The following is a 20,825-nucleotide window of genomic DNA, read 5'->3' on the forward strand; positions in this document are numbered from 1 at the left end:
ACAACGCCACTTCGTCTAAAAAATTTTAGGCGTGTAGGTCATATTGACTTATGCATACTGTGGAATTTTCAGGTTGATCCGTTGAATAGTTTGCCAGAAACGACTAATTAACGCTCATCATGAATAGCCCTGTATAAACATAATACGGAGCGTACGAAACCTGTATGCACAGAAAAAAACCAGCTTGACGTACTTCAAGCAGTAGTAGAAAATCCTAGAAGGTCCACCCAAGAAATTAGTGATGATTCCGGCATAAAAAAACCTCTGTGAAACGTATTCTCAAGAAACATAAGAACCATGCTTACAAACCTACATTCATTTGTATATTTCAAGAAAGGGACTATGATTTGAGATATGATTTTTCCATGTGGATTCAGAGTGAAATAGAAGAACAACGAGATTTTCATCGATGTATTCTGTTTGGAGATAAATCTACTTTTACAAAAAATGGGGTTCTATCATTACAAAATTGCAGTTGGAGGTCAAATGTCAACCCAAATTTTATTATTGACAACAAAAATCAATACTATCAGAAAACAAACGATTGGTGTGGTATATAAAATGATAAATTACTAGGTCCGTTTTTTTTTGCGATAATTTGAATGGTGACAGGTACTTGCACTATTTGGAAACTGAAATAGGAGAGTTTTTGGATGATATGGTATTAGCAGAACGGCAAAAGTTATGGTTCCAACATGACGAATGTCCTGCCCATTCTACTAGAAATGTTTCTCAGTGGCTGAATAGGACATTTCGTAATAAATGGCTAGGACGAAATACCGATCCTCGATGGCCTCCTCGTTCTCTAGACCTTACACCTCTAGATTATTTCTTATGGGGATACTTAAAACAAAAAGTCTACAGAGATCGCCCCTTTAATAATGTTGATGAGCTTGAAACTTCAATACGAGTTAATTGCAGAAATATTCGAAAGAGAAGGTGGACATACAGAGACGCTTGGATAATTTTTATTGTTAGCACCTGTTAAGTTATTAAGTTACCTACTGTATTTTTCTGTACTATCGCTTATTGGTTCTTTTATGTTCATGGCTATCCGTGATAGATTTTGACAGTTTATTCATATGAACATTATAGTTAGTAAATTATTTGCCTCGTTAAAAAGAGTATTTGTTTTATTCTAGAGTTCTGTAAAATATCGTTGCAACAAACATGCAGTTGACGGTCATCTAAAAAAATACAAATCCAAGTAAATTTTACAAATACACTTTAATTTGATAAAAAATACTCCAAACCGAATTGATTGTGGCTACTTCAAATACATATTAAATCAAAATAGTAAAAATATGTATCATACGGGGTTAATTCAAAATTTTCCAAAAGAAAAAAAATCGAATAGCAGGCCATGACTTTGTATATGAACATAACATTCAATTCTAAGCAACTTTTCTCTTCAACATGTTTCTATATTTTTTGAAATAAGGCTACTTTACTCTTGAACGAACTTTATATTTTTTGGCCTATCCTGTATGATGTTTGTCATAAAGCCATTTCAGGTACACTTGGTATAGTTTTGGAACATTTACCAACTTTTGTCAGAAATAAAATTTTCTGAGAAATCGATAATAAAAAAGTTTCCCATTTGTTGCACACTTAGTGGATCACACTGTAGATTTCAATCCCCCTTTTTGAAAAGTGGTGTAATTAGCAATCACGTGCTAAGTTATATTTTTGATATAAAAAATAAACTATGAATACGTGAAAGTAATACACAAAATTCCTCTAACAATTGATTTGGATGCTGTTCCCACATTAATGAAATTATAACTAAATTAGATAAGGAATCTTTGCGATCGACAAGTTTTTCAGGTTAGTTTTCGGAAGAAGCCATACTACTCGTCCGAAACTGGGAAACGAAGTGAGCGGCAGAGAATACTTTTTCGTTTCAAAAGAGCATTTCATAGAATTGATGAGGAAAGGCGAATTCATCTCTACATCGGAATTTAACGGTAACTCATATGGAATCGGTACGTATAATCTCAATTTACATCAACCCAACTCATTCTTCGATTTATTTTTACCAAATAGAGCAAGTCTTTTATTTTTCAATATTACTGGGGTTTTTTCCCAACACCAAATCGTTATTTTTAACACCACGACACGTGTTTCGATCACCAAGTGATCATCTTCAAAGAGGAAGATTAAAACTGGAAACTAATGCAAAGTTAACCCCATTTATGCTATATAGGTATTCCATACAGGTTAACCATCCAGGCGTACCAACCATACAGGTATACCAACCTAAATTAATTTTACCATTTTGCGTTATCTATCATTTTACAATATATGTTTATATAAAACAATTTTTAGTTATAAAAAAATTGATTTCACAGTATTGCCTATCCATATTTATTTTTGCAATGTGTCCTTATGTAGTAATCAGTAAACCCAACAACATTATTTTATTTTAACAAGCTATACAGGCTGATTCACGGTGGATGGCACATTAGACGTTTCTGGTGAACCAGACAACGGATCACTTTGAAAATTTAATGGAGGGCATATTCGGACATTCTCTAGCCAACTAAAATATTTTCGACAATGCGATGTTGCCGCTTCTATTAGAAAGCAGTAGCAACTTTGATTTTTCAAATGAAACACTCTGTATATAATATTATTTTTGGAATCTCCAACAATCGCCCGACAACTTTTCTTGATATTTCCCTATACCTATCTGTTACCGTTTTCGAAATAAAAATTAATTTCAATTTTTTTCTTCGAAAATCATGACTTCTAAAAATGCCGATATCTTTTAGTTAAGAAGTACTATGATATCGAAATTTGGTTTGGAGTTAGGTGATACTTGGACACTTCCCACACGTCAGCCTAATCTCCGTTACTTCAATACAGGGTGGTAAAAAATACAGTTTTTTCGTTTGCTTGAAAAAGTTGCTGAAATTTGATTATTTTAAATGGAACACCCCGTATATTATTGAAAATTCGGAAAGCTGCTGAAATTTGCTTTCTTTCTATGTATATCATACCTATACCTAACTAGTCAAGTTTCGGACTTATGAACATTTATTTGTGAAAATGTCCCTTCAGAATGGTATTTCCATTCGGTATTTGGTAAGCAGGCCATGATTACTATTTGACAGTAGCGTTGTGACATTCTCCTAATAATATCGACATTTTCGTCACTTCAGAAGTTGCAAATACCTTCAAAACGATGGAACAAAACTATTCAAACGAAGTTCTTATGAATTTGTTTATTATTTTTGGACAGTGAGACAAAATTATCAGCAGAACATGTAGAAAGTTCAATGAAATGTATCCGAATCTACCGACAATGAACCTCAAGTGTGCTATGTGTTCCTTATATCCTGTTCCATGATACCCTAAAGTTAATGAAAAATAAAAAGTCATCAGGCGTTGATGATCTATCTATGAGTACTATTAAGAGCATAATAGATGCTATAATCGACCCACTCACTTATCTTTTCAATCAATCATTCATCCAAGGATATTTTCCGGATGAATTCAAAAAAGCTCTAATTAAACCGTTGTTTAAAAAATGTAGTAGAGACGAAATAGATAACTACAGACAAATTTCTCTGCTTTGTGAACTTTCCAAACTATATGAGAAATTAGTGGCTAGCAGAATTATCAGCTATCAGGAATGTAATACCCTGCTATCAAACTGCCAACACAGTTTTAGGAAAAATCACTCTATTGAAACAGCTAGCTATTGTTTTCTCAGTCATATTTATGAAAAACTTGATAAAAATGATTTTATTATCAGTGTGTTTTTTGACCTGTCAAAAGCTTTTGACACGGTATCAAGTAATTTTGTGTTGACCAAATTAAGTGTGCTTGGTTTGCCTAATAACATAGTACTATGGTTTAAGTCTCACTTGAGTGGTCGTAGCATAATTGTGAAGCAAATAAATTCAATGTCTAATGAACGCGAGGTTAGATTGGGGGTTCCCCAAGGCTCTGTTCTTGGTCCCCTATTGTTTTTAATTTTTGTCAATGATCTGTCGGAATATATGAGTGATTGCTATTTACTGTGTTCGCTGACGACACCACCATTATAGTCTCTGGACCTACTACAGATGATTTGCTAACAAAAGTTAGACTGATTATAGACCAGTTCACAAGCTGGTGTGATCGTAATCGTTTAGTTCTGAATACCTCAAAGTCGGTATCGATGAGATTTTATAATAGAAGTAGGGGTACCATAAGTGAATTAGCTCAGTGCGATAATATCAATATCAATGCAGCAAACGAAGTTAAATTTTTAGGAACAATTTTGGATGAAACATTAAGTTGGGATCAACACATCGATAGTGTCTGTAAAAAACTAAATAAAGCTTATTTTGCGATCAAGCAAATGAAAAACTGTGTTGACCAACAAGGTCTATTGGCAATCTATTTCGCTATGGCTTATTCCCATATTTCACTCAATATAATGTCTTGGGGTTCTGGTAGAGATTTTAATAGGATATTTGTAGCACAAAAACGTATTGCAAGATTGATTTTCAATATGGAATATAGAGATAGCTGTAAACCGATATTTGTCAGAATGCAACTATTATCGGTACCATCAATTTATCTGCTCAAATGTGTTAATTTTGCGAGAAAAAATCTGGGATGATGCAACCAATGCATCATCCCACAATCATAACACGCGGCATGGTAGCTTATTGAGAATACCAGCCCACACCACATCTAAATTTAAAAACTCTTCCCAGTATAGTGCTATTACGTTTTATAATAAACTACCCAACTTTTAAAAAAACTCCAAATCAGACAATATTTTTTATAAAAGTACTAAGGAATTTTTTATTGAAAAATGTTTTTATAATGTACAAGAGTATCTGGATGGCAACTTCAGCTGAGTTTTATTTTGTTTAGTATTCTAACAAACACTCATTGAGATTTTAAACTTTATATCTTACTTACTTGCTATATTTTAAATGTATATGTTTAGTATAAATAGTACCTGTTGACATACCATATGTACATATTGTACCTCAGTGGCTAAATAAATTATTATTATTATTATTATTTAATAAATCTTTTCGTCTGTCCATAATATTTTGCATCGCAGTCCTTACATTCAATTTGGTAAATTCCAGACTTTTCCGAATTCTCGACTTTGTCTTTTGGACTTCCCAAAAGGCTCTGTAGGGTATGACTTGTTTTAAAAACCACCTTCATACCTAGTTCCTTGAATATCTTTTCAAAGTTCCTCGTATATTGGTGGTATGGAACTGAGATGTATTTATCTTACTTTTTTGTCCTTTCTGAAAGTCGAGATTTCGTTCATTCTTAACCTAAACTTCTTCTTCCTTATTATGTCATCTACAATACCCCTCGAGAAACCGTTAGTGGCTGCTATATCCTGTATTGTACGTCTTTCTTTTGTGAACCTATTATGTGTTGTTTCGGCCGAAAACGAAACCGAAACTTCCTTACAAGGATTATATTTTGAGGGAAAAATAAAGAAAATGTTATTATAATCAGTCAGTCTTTATTTTGTTATCTTTAAATCACAACGTTATGTAGTCTTCAACATTTTTTCTTATTGATAATCAACATAACAAACCCTTATTTAAGAAAAATATCAATTGCATCTTAAAAATACTTGAAGATCCTTCTTTTGAATATTATTGATGGTTTTTCAAAAATAATAAACATAAAATCACCTATTCAAGTTGTTACCTAATGTCACAATAGGTACTTAATATTTATGTAACAAAGTAAATCACAAAGTAAGTCACGACATGATTAGGCACGTGACTTGTATGAAAATCAACGCGCCGAACGTGACCAATCACAGCACGGGAACTCCCGAATGCAGTTTCGGTCGTAGTTTCGGCAGGTTTGCTGCCAAAACCGAAACCCGTTTTTTACCGAAACTCAACCAAAACCGAACTTTCGGTCGGACACTAATCTTTCAACATTTCAACTACTAGTACAGAATTGCGCTAACACTTACTATTCTTGAAATTAATTTTTTATTTTGATTTTCTTTTGAACAACCTATACAGTAGGTTACATATAGCGCCATCTGCCCGCGAATAGATCAAGAAATACAAGGAGGTTAAGTACAGCGACATCTGCCCGCGAATAGATCAAGCAATAATAATGTCGATCTAATACAGATCCCGAGCTTGGGAGTAGCAAGCAAGCAAACATACATATATACATACATACAAGTGGAGCTAATATAAAGCGTGTAAAAGAGCGTGGGCGCTTTGTGACATATTTTTTGTGTACTACTATTCTGTGTACTACTATTCTGATCATTCCCAATTCGATTTCAATTTAAGAGCCACCGGTTAACAGCTGTTTTAGCCTATTGGGCATCATTATAAAACATGGAGTACCTCAGGGGTCTGTTTTAGGACCAGTATTATTTTTAATATACTTAAATGACCTAATAACTATTACCATCGCAGGACAATTTACTGTATTTGCCGACGATACCACTATTATATGGAGTAATGAAGGAATTAATCAGCTATCAAAAACGATAAAAATAGATATTCAACAAATTCAAGCCTGGTGTAACGCAAACTCCTTGTGCTTCAACATCAACAAAACAAACTAGTTACTTTCAAATGTATACTAGACGATTTAGATTTGGATAACCATTACATAGAAAACAAACAGCATACTAAACTCCTAGGCATTCACATAGACAATAAATTAAATTTTAAAGAACATGTATTCCATCTGAGTAAAAAAGTATCTAGTGGATGTTATGCTATTAGAGTGATATCAAATGGACTAGAGTATACTACAGCTAGAATGGCTTACTTTGCACTGATTGAATCTCATATTCGCTATGGAATAGCTTTCTGGGGCCATTGTAGTTTACAGTTACAGAATATGATATTTAAGCTACAGAAGAGGTCTTTGAGTCCAGAGATCACTGCAAGCCTTTATTCATCAGCCACAAAATATTAACCGTCACCTGTTGATACATAATGGAAACAGTATGCTTAATTCATAAAAATAAAACTAGCATGTACACTCCCGAAACAAATTGTCACAACACTAGACAGAACCATATGCTTTACTTACCTATTCCAAAATTCACCTTGACTCAGCATTCTCTGATTTATGAAAGTATTAAAGTATATAATCACCTTCCTACCAATCTAAAAAATAGCACAGATATCAAACAGTTTCGAAGTACAGTTAACGATCTTTTAATCAAAAAAGCTTATTATTCGATCCATGAATTTTACCATGATAATCTATAATGTTCACCTAAACTCATCTGTCTTCTTAATGTTTTATTTGTGAAATTGCTGTCTGTATTTTTTATATTTCATGTCATGTATGTTTTATTTGAGAAATTGCTATGTTTGTTTTTTGGGAAACTTTTTGGCTTTTTACTACTCCATCTTGATACAAAAAAAGGATGAGGGAATCTTCCAAAGAAAGGAAGGAAGTAATCAATTTGAAAATGAGTAACTCTACACAAACTGAAAGAAAGTCCTCCTGAAACAGCTACTTTCATATAAACTTATAACATACAGTATCACCATTAAAGTGCGCACCATATGGGAAACTTTTTTTTCCAAAAGTTTCAATGAAGTTTAACTTTGGCACTTGTTTGTGCTTTGAATTTAACTTAAAATGATGCGGCCAACTGTGACCCACTGACGTTCAGTGTTTGTCAAATTCAACTTATTTTTTGAAAAAAATTGAAAAAGTGCATTTCTAGATCGAATTTAACAAAAAGTTACTTGAAAAAGTTGTGTCTACGGCAATTTTATATCCATAAGCCAAATTTTATGCAACTAGGATAGTTAACGTTTTGCTTATTTTTGACAGATATCCCCTTTATTTTAAAAAAAAAGTTCGGTTAATTTTCATCAATTCATGTATACATAACAAACTCATCATGGAGTTTACCTTTTATGATAACATTTTACTTATAAGGACATTTTTAGAGAGAAATTAAAAATGTGCTATAAAAATTTTAACATGACTGGTGCAAAGTTTCAATCACTTGGCTATTTTCTTAAACAAACCTTTGATTTCGAAAAAGCAGAGGCAACTGAAAAAAATGCAAATAATTTCGATAGAACTATTATTATAATTATAAATTTTAAACAACAATAATATTATAGAGAATACAAATGGGTACAAAAAATTACTTATTGATCTGAATGAGGTTGTCAAACACTTATAGCCTACATTTCAGTATGTCGTCCTCCACGTTCAATACAAATTATGGTCCTTCTACTGACATGTGTAACTGCATTTTTAATAAATCGGGGATATATATTTGTTCCCAGTTACGTCCAATAACTTTGCCTCTGAACATTTGTTGGAGGGACTGTTTTACTGCAAGCGTGTGATGTATTGGTGCGCCATCAAGCTGATACCATAGGTCGTATTTAATATTTAAAGGCATATTATCTAAAACTTCACTAACCTCTTTATTTAAAAGGTTGAGATAACAGACGGATGATAAATTTTCCCTAAAGAAAAATGGTCCAATCATTTGGTCGTTAAGTATCCCACACTATACATTATTTTAAAGGAATACTGATCACCACATTCAACTGTGAAATCGGGATTTTCTTGGGCTCACCATTGGCAATTTTGAGAACTTACCGTTCCATTTGAAGAGAACGTTGCCTCATCTGTCCATAAAATTTTATACAGAAACTTTACATTTTCTTCTCTCCTTGAAACCGTTATTTTAATGTGTTAATACATTTTAGCTTGTGAGGCAAAAATTTATTCATTAATAAAATTTTTCTAACACTTTCTCTCTTGTAATCGATATTTTTTATAATATCGGTTATGCTCGTTTGCCCGTGTTCTATAACTTTTGAACAAATGTTAAGTTGGGCCTCCTCATCATATTTACATGGGGAGTGCTTTTTCTTAAATTAATTTGCTACGGATCCTGTTTCTCTGAATTTCGACATTATCCTTGACACAGTAGTATGTTGAACATTTTTTCCTGAATGCCGTTCATTAAAAATGTTGGCTACTTGCCGGTATGGTGTATTCTCACCACATATTAAAACTATTTCTATTCTTCCCTGATGAGTTAACATTATTGCAACAATAACTGTTGGAAATTTGACAAGTGAATCAACAAATTGACACTACCATAGCATGCATTTTGTTTGTCAAGACCTAAAAATTTTATTCAACGTGATTAAGCATCCTTACGCCCTAGTTAGTGTTCATAAATAATCTGTAAATACTGAATATTGAAATTTTAATGTAATTTCAATTCTAGTTATTTCATTGATACTTATTGCAGTTTTTGAGTTGTGTCTGCTTTTTCAAAATTGAAGGTACTGACGTTTGTTTAAGAAAATAGCCAAGTGATTGAAACTTTGCACCAGTCATGATAAAATTTGTATAGCACATTTTTAATTTCTCTCTAAAAATATCCGTATGAGTAAAAATTTATCAGAAAAGTTAAACTCCATGATGAGTTTGTTATGTATACATGAATTGATGACAATTAACCGAACTTTTTTTTTTAAATAAAGGGGATATCTGTCAAAAATAAGCAAAACGTTAACTTTATCCTAGTTGCATAAAATTTGGCATATGGATATAAAATTGCCGTAGACACAACTTTTTCAAGTAACTTTTTGTTAAATTCGATCTAGAAATGCACTTTTTCAATAAAAAAAAGTTGAATTTGACAAACACTGAACGTCAGTGGGTCGCAGTTGGCTGCATCATTTTAAGTTAAATTTAAAGCACAAACAAGTGCCAAAGTTAAACTTCATTGAAACTTTTCGAAAAAAAAATTCCCATATGGTGCGCACTTTAATGGTGACACTGTGAAAACAGAAATTTTATTTCTGAGTAGAGAAAAATATCTTCTGTATAATTCAGTGTTCATATAGAAGAAGTATTTGTTTCGAAAGATTTTTTTTTCTTTCGTGTAATTCAATGTTTATATGAAAGTAGTTGTTTCACGAGAACTTTCTTTCAGTTTGTGTATGAAAGTTACTTCTTTGCATGATCTAAACATCCATGTATAGAGTTACTTATTTTCAAATTGATTACTTCCTTCCTTTCTTGGAAGATTCCCTCATCTTTTTTTGTATCAAGATGGAGTAGTAGAAAGCCAAAAACTTTCTTTCCCAAAAAATTAATCACTCCTAAAAATATAAACCCTTCAATCCAAGCTATGTTTGTATTTTTTATATTTTTTGTCATGTATTGAAAGCCATATTGGTGAACGCTCAAGATGTTGAAGCTTTCCGAATATTTGAGGATATGGTGGTTTACATTTGTTAACATCTGAGGATATGGTGGTTTACATGATTTTTGACATCACTGATAGCCAAAGCGACTGGTCTAAGATATTCGAAAGATTTTTTTTGCCCTCTTTGGGAATAGGCTGGACGCGAGCAATCTTACAACAAGCAGGAAAATGTTCATTGCCTATTTTTCGTTTATTGCACATCCCAGAATGGAAAGCATAATGAATAAAACAAACAGGTTGGAAATTCGACAAAATACTGGTGCGACTTCATTTGCGCACTTTAAAGTACGATGACGGGCACTTAATCAGGACTAGGCGCCTTGTTGATATTGAGCTGCTTCTGCATTCGCTTAACTAGACGTTGTTGACTGTGGAGCTAGTGGATTTGCCTAAGATATTTTACTCCGTCACATGATCTTCCCATATTTCTGAAGAGTTCATTTTTTGAATCCATTTTTTTTATCGAACGATTCCAATCAATCAATCAATATTTATTTTTATTTTTCGAGATGACTTACATGTACTGGAATTATCAAATGGTAGGTAAAGTATTAAAATTTGGCTGTCTATCAAAACTTCATCACAAATAAGCTTGAGCAAGGGTTCCAAGTTGATGTTATCTACACGGACCTTGCTAAAGCCTTCGATTCAGTTTGTCATGAACTAATATTTTTAAAACTTAATAATCTTGGAATAACGGGCAGATAATTGAAATTTATGCAATCCTACCTTTACGGTAGATCGCAGAATGTGAGGATAGCTGACAGTGTGTCAGAAACAATTCATGTGATTTCAGGGGTTCCGCGAGGTTCGCACATTGGTCCTATATCATTTCTACTCTATATTAATGATGGTAAATCAGTGTTTAAACACTGTAGTATCTCTCTGTATGCGGACGACCTTGAGTTTTTCAAAACAGTGCAATGTACCAATGATATTGAATGTATTCAAAATGACCTAGATAGCTTTTTTACCTACTGTGATACTAATTGTCTAAAAGATAACATTTAGAAATGTTATGTGTTGAGATTTTATAGAATAAGACAGCCTGTCATTGGAAACTACTCCATCAATGATGCAACTCTTCAAACTGTCAAAAGCTTATGCAATTTGGGAATTACTTTCGATAAAGATCTAAGCTTTATTGATCATGTCAATAATATCTGTAATAAAGCATTCAGAATGCTCGGATTCATCAAAAGGAATACCCGGCATATTACAGAATATGATGCTATAAAGACATTATGCTCTACAAACTAAATCCGAACATGGAAAAGCCGAACTATTCTGGACTAAGCAGGAAACATCAGACTATTCTGACTCGCCTAAGGATTGGACATACCAGACTCACACATCAGCACATCTTGAAGAAGGAGCCACCACCAAATTGTAACTGGTGCTACACAACATTAACTGTACAACATCTATTTAGCTGTCCCCAATACCAGCAGTACAGAAATGCCCTTCTGCTACCTAGTGACATCTCCATCCTTTCGAATACAAACTTTAGAAAAGTGATTCAATATATCAGTGATATTAAGATTACCAACATATTGTAAATATTATATTGTTCCACCGCAAATGACCCTTTGAGGTTGAATGCGGATTGAATAAATAAAAAAAAAAAAAAGACATTATGCTTTTCACTGGTTCGGAATATTTTGGAATAAAATAGTGTTATTTGGTGTTCTCTTTATTCTTGTCATAAAGAGAGGCTTGAAAAAGTGCAAAATCGCTTCTCTAAATATATAATTTGGAAACTTGGCCTACCCTACTTTGGATTTACCTCGCAAATGAGGCTGTCGGTATTAGATTTATTATCACTTGAGTACAGACGTGAACTTGCAATGGTTCTATTCCTTCATAAAATAATAAACTTCCACTACAATTGTTCAACTATTTCAGATGACCTTTGCCTTTCTTTTAACTCAAGATCCTTAAGAAGCAATCGCATTTTTTCATTTGGGTTGCGATTTCACAAGACTAACTATGGCTCGATGGCATTAAGTTGTAGGCTTCAAAAAAATTTCAATACATACTTTTCAGAACTCGATCTTTTTCATTTGTCATATTTAAAATTCAAAAAAATTGCAATTACACGACTTCATCAAGAGATGACAGAGAGTTCGAATGTGCCGTGAGTAGACGTATATCTGTGTCGCTCCCATAAAACGAGCAAAAATCAATAGTTGATGAAGTGCTATATACCCATTTCTATTTTTACGTAATAGTAAATATAACACATTTTTGTCCATCAAAAATGGTTTTAACAAGGGATTTATCAGAAGAAATAAGATCATCTGTAAACGATGCAATATTGAATCTCCTCAAGGACAAAACATTCATGAAAAACATAACAGATAGTGTCGCCGAAGCAGTCGCAAATTCTCTTGAACAAAAACTAAAGGAGATTGAAAAAAATGTTTATGAATTGAAAAACGAGTTCAATGACTTCAGGAAGAATACCAATGAGAAAATAACCAATCTACACAGCGTTATAGAAACCATGAACTCTGAAAAACAAATTATGGAAAGAAAATACGACAGCATAGAGCAGGAAATGAAAAAAAAAATATACGTGTGTTCAACTATGAAGAGAAACCGAAGGAAAGCCTGAAAGAAGAATTGATCAAGTTCCTAAATTCAAAAATGTCTATCAAGTTGAAAGATACTGACATAATTACTTGCTACAGAATAGGGAAAAAGGAATCTGAAACTAAACCTCGAGGAATATTCATAAAACTCAGTGATTATTTCATTAAGCAGATGATTTATACAAAGAAAAGATTGCTAAAAGGTACGAGAGTAGTTACCCGTGAAGACCTCACCAAAACGAGAGTCGGAATTCTCAACAAAGTTATAGAAAAAGTTTCTCTGAGAAACACATGGACTGATTCGGGAAAAATCTACGTCAACTTTAATGGAAAAGTTTCAATCATCAAATCACAAGAAGATTTCACCAAACTTTTCGTATCCTGAATGATATTGTATGTACTATTAAGTTAAAAACTCCTCTTTCTTTTTTTTTCTTTTCTTATATCTTTAATATTTCTTGGAATTATCAATATACTTACATAATATATTCATCTATATACAAATACTATAATGTGCGTATTAAAACTTCGCTTCGTTAAATAAAAATAAAATATCGCATGGGAGTGTACCTCTTGTAATACTTACTAATTTGACATTGTTTCCGATCCATAGGCATAAGTGCTTGAAATGTTAGAATTTCTCAATATTAGATGAGAATGAGGAAATAGAAACTTTAGAATATAACCACATCAAAGACTATTTTGTAGGAGATATAAGAGAGGACAAAGGGGGGGGTGTGTTATCAATTGCACATTTCAATATAAGAAGTATAAATACAAATTTTGATGAGCTATTAATATATTTACAAGAATTAAACGAATATACTGATGTTTTAGTTCTGTCTGAAACTTGGAATATCGACACAATTAGTGACTATGAAATACCAGGATATATAATATATTATAATAACTCGAAAAAAAAATCAAAATGATGATGTTATTGTATACGTGAAAGAGAATATAAACTCAAAAGCTACAATTGTCAAATTTACAGAAACACACTTACTATCACTAGAAATATCTATACACAACCTGTGTATAGAACTAACAGCATCATATAGATTACCGTCAACTGACACACAAGTCTACATAGATGACTTGCGTAACTATCTCTCTTCCCTTGGAAAAAGAGATTCAAATATTTTCATGGGTGATATAAATTTGAATCTGATGGATAGATCTTCAACATAATATATTGATGAATATGTGAATATTCTCATGCAATATGGTTATTTTTCCTTTATCAACAAGCCCACCCGTGTTACTCAAGATTCACGAAGTATTCTTGATCATATATTTAAAAAAAAAAAAAGGGTTTGGAAAATTTAATAACAACGCCTGTTATATTTCATACAACTCTTACTGATCATTATACAACCTATCTAGAAATATTTCAAGAAAATATACCCACGCAAACCATTATTAATAGGTCAATAAAGAAAGTCAACTACATAAAACTTAATGAATATCTGGAAAGCGATAACTGAGAAGATTTTATCATGTGTTCAGATGCCCAGGAAGGTTATGACAGGTTTACTTCACAACTCCAATTTTACACTGAATTGGCTTCCCATAATCATAACATACCCGTAAAAAGACATTACAGAATTAAACCATGGATCACATCAGGACTTATAACATCCATTCGAAAGAGAGATAAACTAAAAAAGAATTTGACACGCACTCCTTCAGTAGAGCTTAAAAAAGAATTTAACTTATATAGAAATAAATTGAACGCACTAATCAAAAAGACAAAAAATGACTTCTATAGAAATAAACTCAATTCTTTGAATGGAGACTGCAAAAAAACCTCGGAACTGATCAAAGATGTAACAAATAAAAAAAATATTAAGGAATCCATCTCCAACATTCAAATAAAAAACAAAAACGGTGAGCCAGTAACAAGCTTAGATCAAAAATTAAATATTTTCAGTGATTACTTTGCCAGCATAGGTTCTGATATGGCTAAAAAAATAGACAAAGTTGGATCTCTACCTAACAATTTCCTCGAAGACCAAACCATACAATCAACAATATTTTTAAAGCTAGTAACGCAAAACGAAGTAATTGAAATGATATCAAAACTCAAAAACAGCTGTTCACCAGGTCCTGATGGCATATCCTCATTATACATAAATATCTGATAAAGCCACTAGTACACATCATCAACTGAACTTATAGACAAGGAAAACTACCACAACAGTGGAAAGACTCATCGGTGACTCCTATTCATAAAGCCGGCAAACGCGATTGTGTAGAAAATTAAAGGCCCATCTCTGTTACAAATAATTTTGCGAAAATTTTTGAATTTACACTTAAAAATAGATTAATGAATTTCTTTTGTGAAAATCATGTAATATACAAAGTCAATTTGGTTTCATAGCAAACTCTAATACTGAAAGTGCTGTATTAGATATGATTGAAAATATCGTAATGGCATTGGATAGCTCTCAAAAATGTTTGACGATTTTTCTGGACCTTGCCAAAGCTTTCGATACCGTAGCACATGACAAGCTTCTGAATAAATTATACACATATGGTATACGGAAACCAACTCTACTTTTACTAAAAGACTACTTAACTAATAGAGTACAAAAAATAAAAATCGATAAGCAATTCAGCAGTTCTACGGAAGTCAAAATAGGAGTTCCCCAAGGAACAGTACTAGGACCAATTCTGTTTCTAATTTACATAAACAGTTTAAGTACGATACAAAACTTCAAAGGGCATCTCATATCATATGCAGATGACAGGGGAAAATGTATACAAGGATTCACAGAAGGTATTAAGCGATGTAAGGCTATGGTTAAATTATAACCTTCTAAGTCTGAATGTTAGTAAAACAAAATTTCTAACTTTCTCTTTACTACAAAATGACCAACCGGAAAAAAATACTTTGAGTATACATCAAACAGGGTGTGAAACACAAAATTGCTCTTGTCCATTGATAGAAAGGTTGATAAATATAAAATATCTAGGTATTATGATAGATCAGCATCTGAGATGGGACGCGCACTCTGACTACGTAGTGAAAAGACTCAGATTGCTAATTAAAAGCTTTCATCAATTACGAGATATTTTGGATAAAAGAAATATCTTTATATTATATAAATCTCTAGCGGAATCTGTCCTGAGATATTGTATAAATGCTTGGGGTGGAATGTATAATAAAACAATAAAACGACTTCAAACAACAAAGAACACTTTGATGAAAATTATATTGAAGAAACCTAGGTTATTATCAACACATCAGCTATATAAAAATTCCGAGATCTTGAATGTCAGAGGTCTATATTCCTATCAATGCCTTCAGTCGATATTCAAAAACAAACAGAACTACGAAAAAAATCTTGCTGAAAAATATACAAGATCTGTTGAGGATCTATCTATCAGAATACCCAAATTCAGAAAAAGTCATACACAAAGATTTATATTCTATTTCGGACCTAAACTATACAATATGTTACCTCTAAAAGTAAAGCAAATAACAAAAATGGCGAACTACAAACAAAACATTAAAAGTTTCACTCTCGAAAACAATACTCTAAATTTAATTTTCAACTGATACACACTCCTCTATTACTCTATAACTTATTACTTATTCTTTCTTATTTTCTCTTTCCCATTATCCAAACCAACCTAACTAATATAAAATAATTCTTATGATAAATTTCAAATTCATCTACTCAATATTATCAATATTATCATTATTATTGTTCGAAACTCGCAGTGTATAAAAAATTGAATTAAGATACCCAAAAGGAAGAATGGAACATTACGATACAAGCATTCATTGCTTAGGTATGTTCTATGTTTCCTTTGGGTTTACGATGTATTTTTATTATAGTAGAAATTGTACCAAACAAAATATGAAAATGAAATAAATAAAAAATAAAAAATAAATAAAATAAAAAGATTGTTCATTAAACTTCTGAATAGTCGTTTATTATTTCTTTTAATAATCATAAGTTATTATAGTACTCGTACATGTCTTTTTTATTTGAATTTGAACTTAATGACAAATGAAAATGTTTAATATAAAGTAATAACTTGACTCTAGGGTTTGTTTACACATTTGCTATTTTATTAATAGTTTGTGGTATATATATAGGACTGATAAAATATAAATAGGTTTATTTATTTTCAAGCAATTACAATAGTTAATATTAAGGATTTTACTTGTTGGGTTCATAACTGAACTCTAATGCTTGACTGGTTTCAACAATTGAAACTTTCTTGATGTACCATTTGGGATTTTAGAATAATTCTGTAGTGTACTTGACCGATAAATAAAAATAAATAAAATGAAGATGGGGAAGTAGAAATCCAAAACCTTTCATTCCCAAAAATTAATCTCGCCCAAAAATGTACCCCTTCCTTTTTAGTTTTTCAGGTGTCGGGTTGTAATGGAATATTTCAAAAAATATGCATCTGAGAGTTCATAAATTCGAACAGAAGGAATTGATTGACTGATGATTTTTTTCCAGCTCACACTGAACTTTACCAATACCCCAATTCGGTTGTTATATTCCACACGAACATCAAAGCAGCCATAACTTTGAAGGTATCAGGAGTATGCCCAAAGCTAGTGTTAGCCATGCCAAGCAACGACGAGACACACAGGAACTGGCTCAAATTTAATTACCTTTTCGAACGTCAAGAGTAAGTTTTTTTCATCAATCATGTTACTTCTAGTATTTACTCAGTGATTTGATAGTTTCAAGTTGAAATAGGAAGCAGCAGTTTCCGTGGGTTGGGCTACCAATCGGGCGCGTCCCCAGGTGGTGGATAGGGGAACGGCCAGGGAACTGGGGGTCCTGTCCGGGAAGCCAATATGGCCTTACGGACGGGGTCGCCAAACTCCAGGTCAGTGGCAGAAATAATTATGGTGAGGGGAGCTAAAACTCCCAAAAAGCCTTTGCGAAACATGTCACCGTGGACCAGCCTACCCTCATTGTAATCAGCCTACCTCTGGTAATGCGGGGCTCTGCCAGAGGTGACCATCTCTTCCTCTGCTACTCATAGGAACACACATGATTGAAACAAAAACAAAACAGACACAACGAAAACCAATCCCGAGGCTGGACAGAAGTGCTCACCTCAATCTATGGCGGTGGCTGGGGATGAACAAAAATTTCCACCCCAATCTTCCTTACGAATCAGTAGAGAGTTGTCCTGAAAATTGGATTGGATAACTTAGGGAAAACTTGCTACATGAATAGTATTTTACAAGTGTTGTTCATGACGAAGAATTTCAAGAACGAGAAACTGCAGCTGCATGAACACCTGTTCATGCAGCATGAACACCTGTTCATGCAGCTGCAGTTTCGTGAGAATGTATCATATTTTCCTCCAACCGATTTCCTAGAGTCTTTGAAGACCACTAGATGCTCGTTAGGACAACAAGAGGTTTGTTCCGAATACTTGGGGTTCTTGTTGAATACTCTTCGTGAGCAAAACAATAGCAAAATCAATACTCCTGACCTTATGTGACTAATGGGAATTTCTGGAACTTCATCTAGCTTTTTCTAATATTACTAAAAACCAGTCCGTGCAAAGCTTATTGTTTAATCATCTGAAATAGTATATTGTGTAACAAGTGCGTGAAATCGACTTTTTCACACAAGCGTGGAATTTGCGACACGAGCCCTCAGGCGAGTGTCGCAAACAACGCGAGTGTAAAGAAGTCTTCACGCACATGTTGCACACTATACTTTTTCTACGACCATACAGAGAAAATTAAGCACCATTAGTTTAAAGAGCTTTATTGAATTTCAGAATAATTAGTAAGTACCTATATTATAAAATTAACAATTAATTCTTATACTGAGATTATTATTTCTGGTTTTCATTCTGATGTGGAATAATAATGATTATTAATAGTAATATTGGAACCTGTGACCATTCCAAAACTTACACCTGCAGCATTTGATTTTTCTATTAGTGTGTTTCTTGATTTGGAAGTTGAGATGATAGAAGTAGTGGTGATAGGGGCTGAGGAAATTTGATTTTGAGACGATAAAATTTTATTTGCCACATCAATTTTCTGAGTAATTGAGTTTTCTTCATAATGCTCTGCCACTGCAGAGGATTTCCAACCTCCATGTTTTTTTAAGGTAAGCAAATCTCCTCCAGCTTCTACTAATAACGTGGCGGATGACCGCCTAAAACAGTGGCCTGTATATTGTTCAGCATGAGGTAAATTTAGGTATTTTGCGATTACCGAAGGAACTTTACCAATTTTATTTATACCAACGATCTGGCAGGTACATTTTCCACCTTGATAATTAATAAATAATTTTTTTTCTGCGTATTTTTGCGGACGGAGTGCCGTATATTTTCGGTATAATTCAAGATGTTCCGTGATGGTAAATTTTCTTGAGATTTTGGTTTTTGTATCATGGACGTTTACTATGAGTATTGTACCTAAATCTTCAATATCATCTAATTTCAGTTTATACAGTTCATCTCTTCTAAGAGCTCCAGCAAGTCCAAATATTAGTATAACCTAAAAGAAAAAGAAATTACAATATAGAAACTGAAAATAGATTATAGCTGTCAGAAATCGAACCCAGGTCTTTGGGCGCGCGAGGCCGACGCACTACCGCTGAACCATTCGTATTTACAAATATATGTGTGAAAACGCGATTCTCAACGCCCAATTTAAAATAATTTAGAAGATCATAGTTAGATATCACATTAACATAGTTTTAGATAATATATCTGATTTGGCCAACTATACTTAGTAGGATCTACTTAATTTATAGATATTATTTTCTATTTATTTAATACTACCGTGAGACATTAAACTTACCTTGCTCAATAAAAATTTTTCGTCAGGAGCTTCTTGTATAAACTTCAGTATTTGTTCTTTCTCCAAAACTCTGGATTTTTTGGGAACGTATCCCTCACTCTTCCTTTTTAAAAAAGCACGTACCTTAGGATAGTCAATATTTATGTTTTTTTTAATGCTGATGGTACTTTTTAGCATTGAGAAATTACTCCAAAGTGTTGCTGCCTTAAAGTTCTTGGATAATTCTGACAAATATGCCAATATTACGTTTTCAGAAAATGAATTGATATTCTTTGTTTTCCTCCATGCCATGAATTTCTCATACGTATTTTCATACACGCTCAATGATTTTTGGGGTAATAAAGTCTTACTAGCCTCATTGGCTGCATCCATAACATCCGGCGGGGTACTTCGTGTATCTGAATGATCAGAATCCATTATAATATAATGTTAAAATATTAATAATTAACTCTCAACAATGAGCTCACAACAATAATGATCAAGCTATTTTGACAGTTCATTTATGATTTATTGCTGCTCTTAAACAAAAGATGCACTAAGGCCGCCTATCAGCGAAATATTCATGTATTAGGTCTTATGGACAGACTACAATGTATTTTTTATGAGTATATTTCACGCACTGGTAATAAAAACACTTGAATGTACCATGTTATTCTTAAGGGTTTATTTCACGCCCTAGGGCGTAAAAATAATTTCACGCACAAGGGCGTGAAATTACATTTTACGATTCGTGAACGGTGTGTGAAAGTACTATTCACGTACGGGAGTAGAAAAATTGAATTTTCAACAGGTGATGATCGACTTTATTGCCAAACATGCGCCAAACTAACTGACTGTTATAAGGAAACAAGTATAGCTGAGGCTCCAGTCAATCTAATAATAACACTAATGATTTTCAAACAAGACTCTGACGGAAGCAAGAAACTCTTTGGAAGGTTCGAAATAGATGAACATTTTAACCTAGCAGACCACTATTATAATATTCATGCAGTCATTGTTCACTGTGGTTCTGGCGTTGAATTTGGTCATTATTACGCCTTGGTCAAAGACGAAACGGACTGGTTTAATTTCACTAGTTCGGACTTCCATTGTCTACTATATAAAATGATTTGAAATCCCTGAAACAACTAAAAAAGAAGAATTGAAAATGAGATAGCTGAAAAAAATAATTATATTAACCAAAATA

General features: G+C 32.9%; 2 protein-coding genes across 5 annotated transcripts in view; one reads left to right on the forward strand and one right to left on the reverse strand.

The window, feature by feature from the left end:
* Positions 1-20,825, forward strand: part of LOC141482807 (uncharacterized) — a 117,571-nt gene that overhangs the window by 45,336 nt on the left and 51,410 nt on the right. For 3 of the 4 annotated variants that reach the window (XM_074176652.1, XM_074176651.1, XM_074176654.1), the window contains 2 exons: positions 1,828-1,985; positions 17,313-17,487. The exons of the other annotated variant lie outside the window; for it this stretch is intronic. In XM_074176652.1, the coding sequence (XP_074032753.1) occupies positions 1,828-1,985; positions 17,313-17,487 (333 nt within the window). The remainder of the gene's footprint in view (positions 1-1,827; positions 1,986-17,312; positions 17,488-20,825) is intronic. 4 annotated transcript variants of the gene reach the window in all.
* On the reverse strand, positions 18,658-20,071 carry LOC141482805 (tyrosine recombinase XerC-like). The gene is made up of 2 exons (XM_074176645.1): positions 19,640-20,071; positions 18,658-19,333 (listed from the first exon to the last, which is right to left on the reverse strand). The coding sequence occupies exons 1-2, from the start codon at positions 20,054-20,056 to the stop codon at positions 18,674-18,676; spliced, it is 1,077 nt and encodes a 358-aa protein (XP_074032746.1). The 5' UTR covers positions 20,057-20,071; the 3' UTR covers positions 18,658-18,673.

This window comes from Leptinotarsa decemlineata, unplaced genomic scaffold, assembly GCF_025532065.1.
Source record: "Leptinotarsa decemlineata unplaced genomic scaffold, Ldec_3_MD MMD2_tig00001973_RagTag_RagTag, whole genome shotgun sequence".
Classification (NCBI taxonomy): Eukaryota; Metazoa; Arthropoda; class Insecta; order Coleoptera; family Chrysomelidae; genus Leptinotarsa; species Leptinotarsa decemlineata.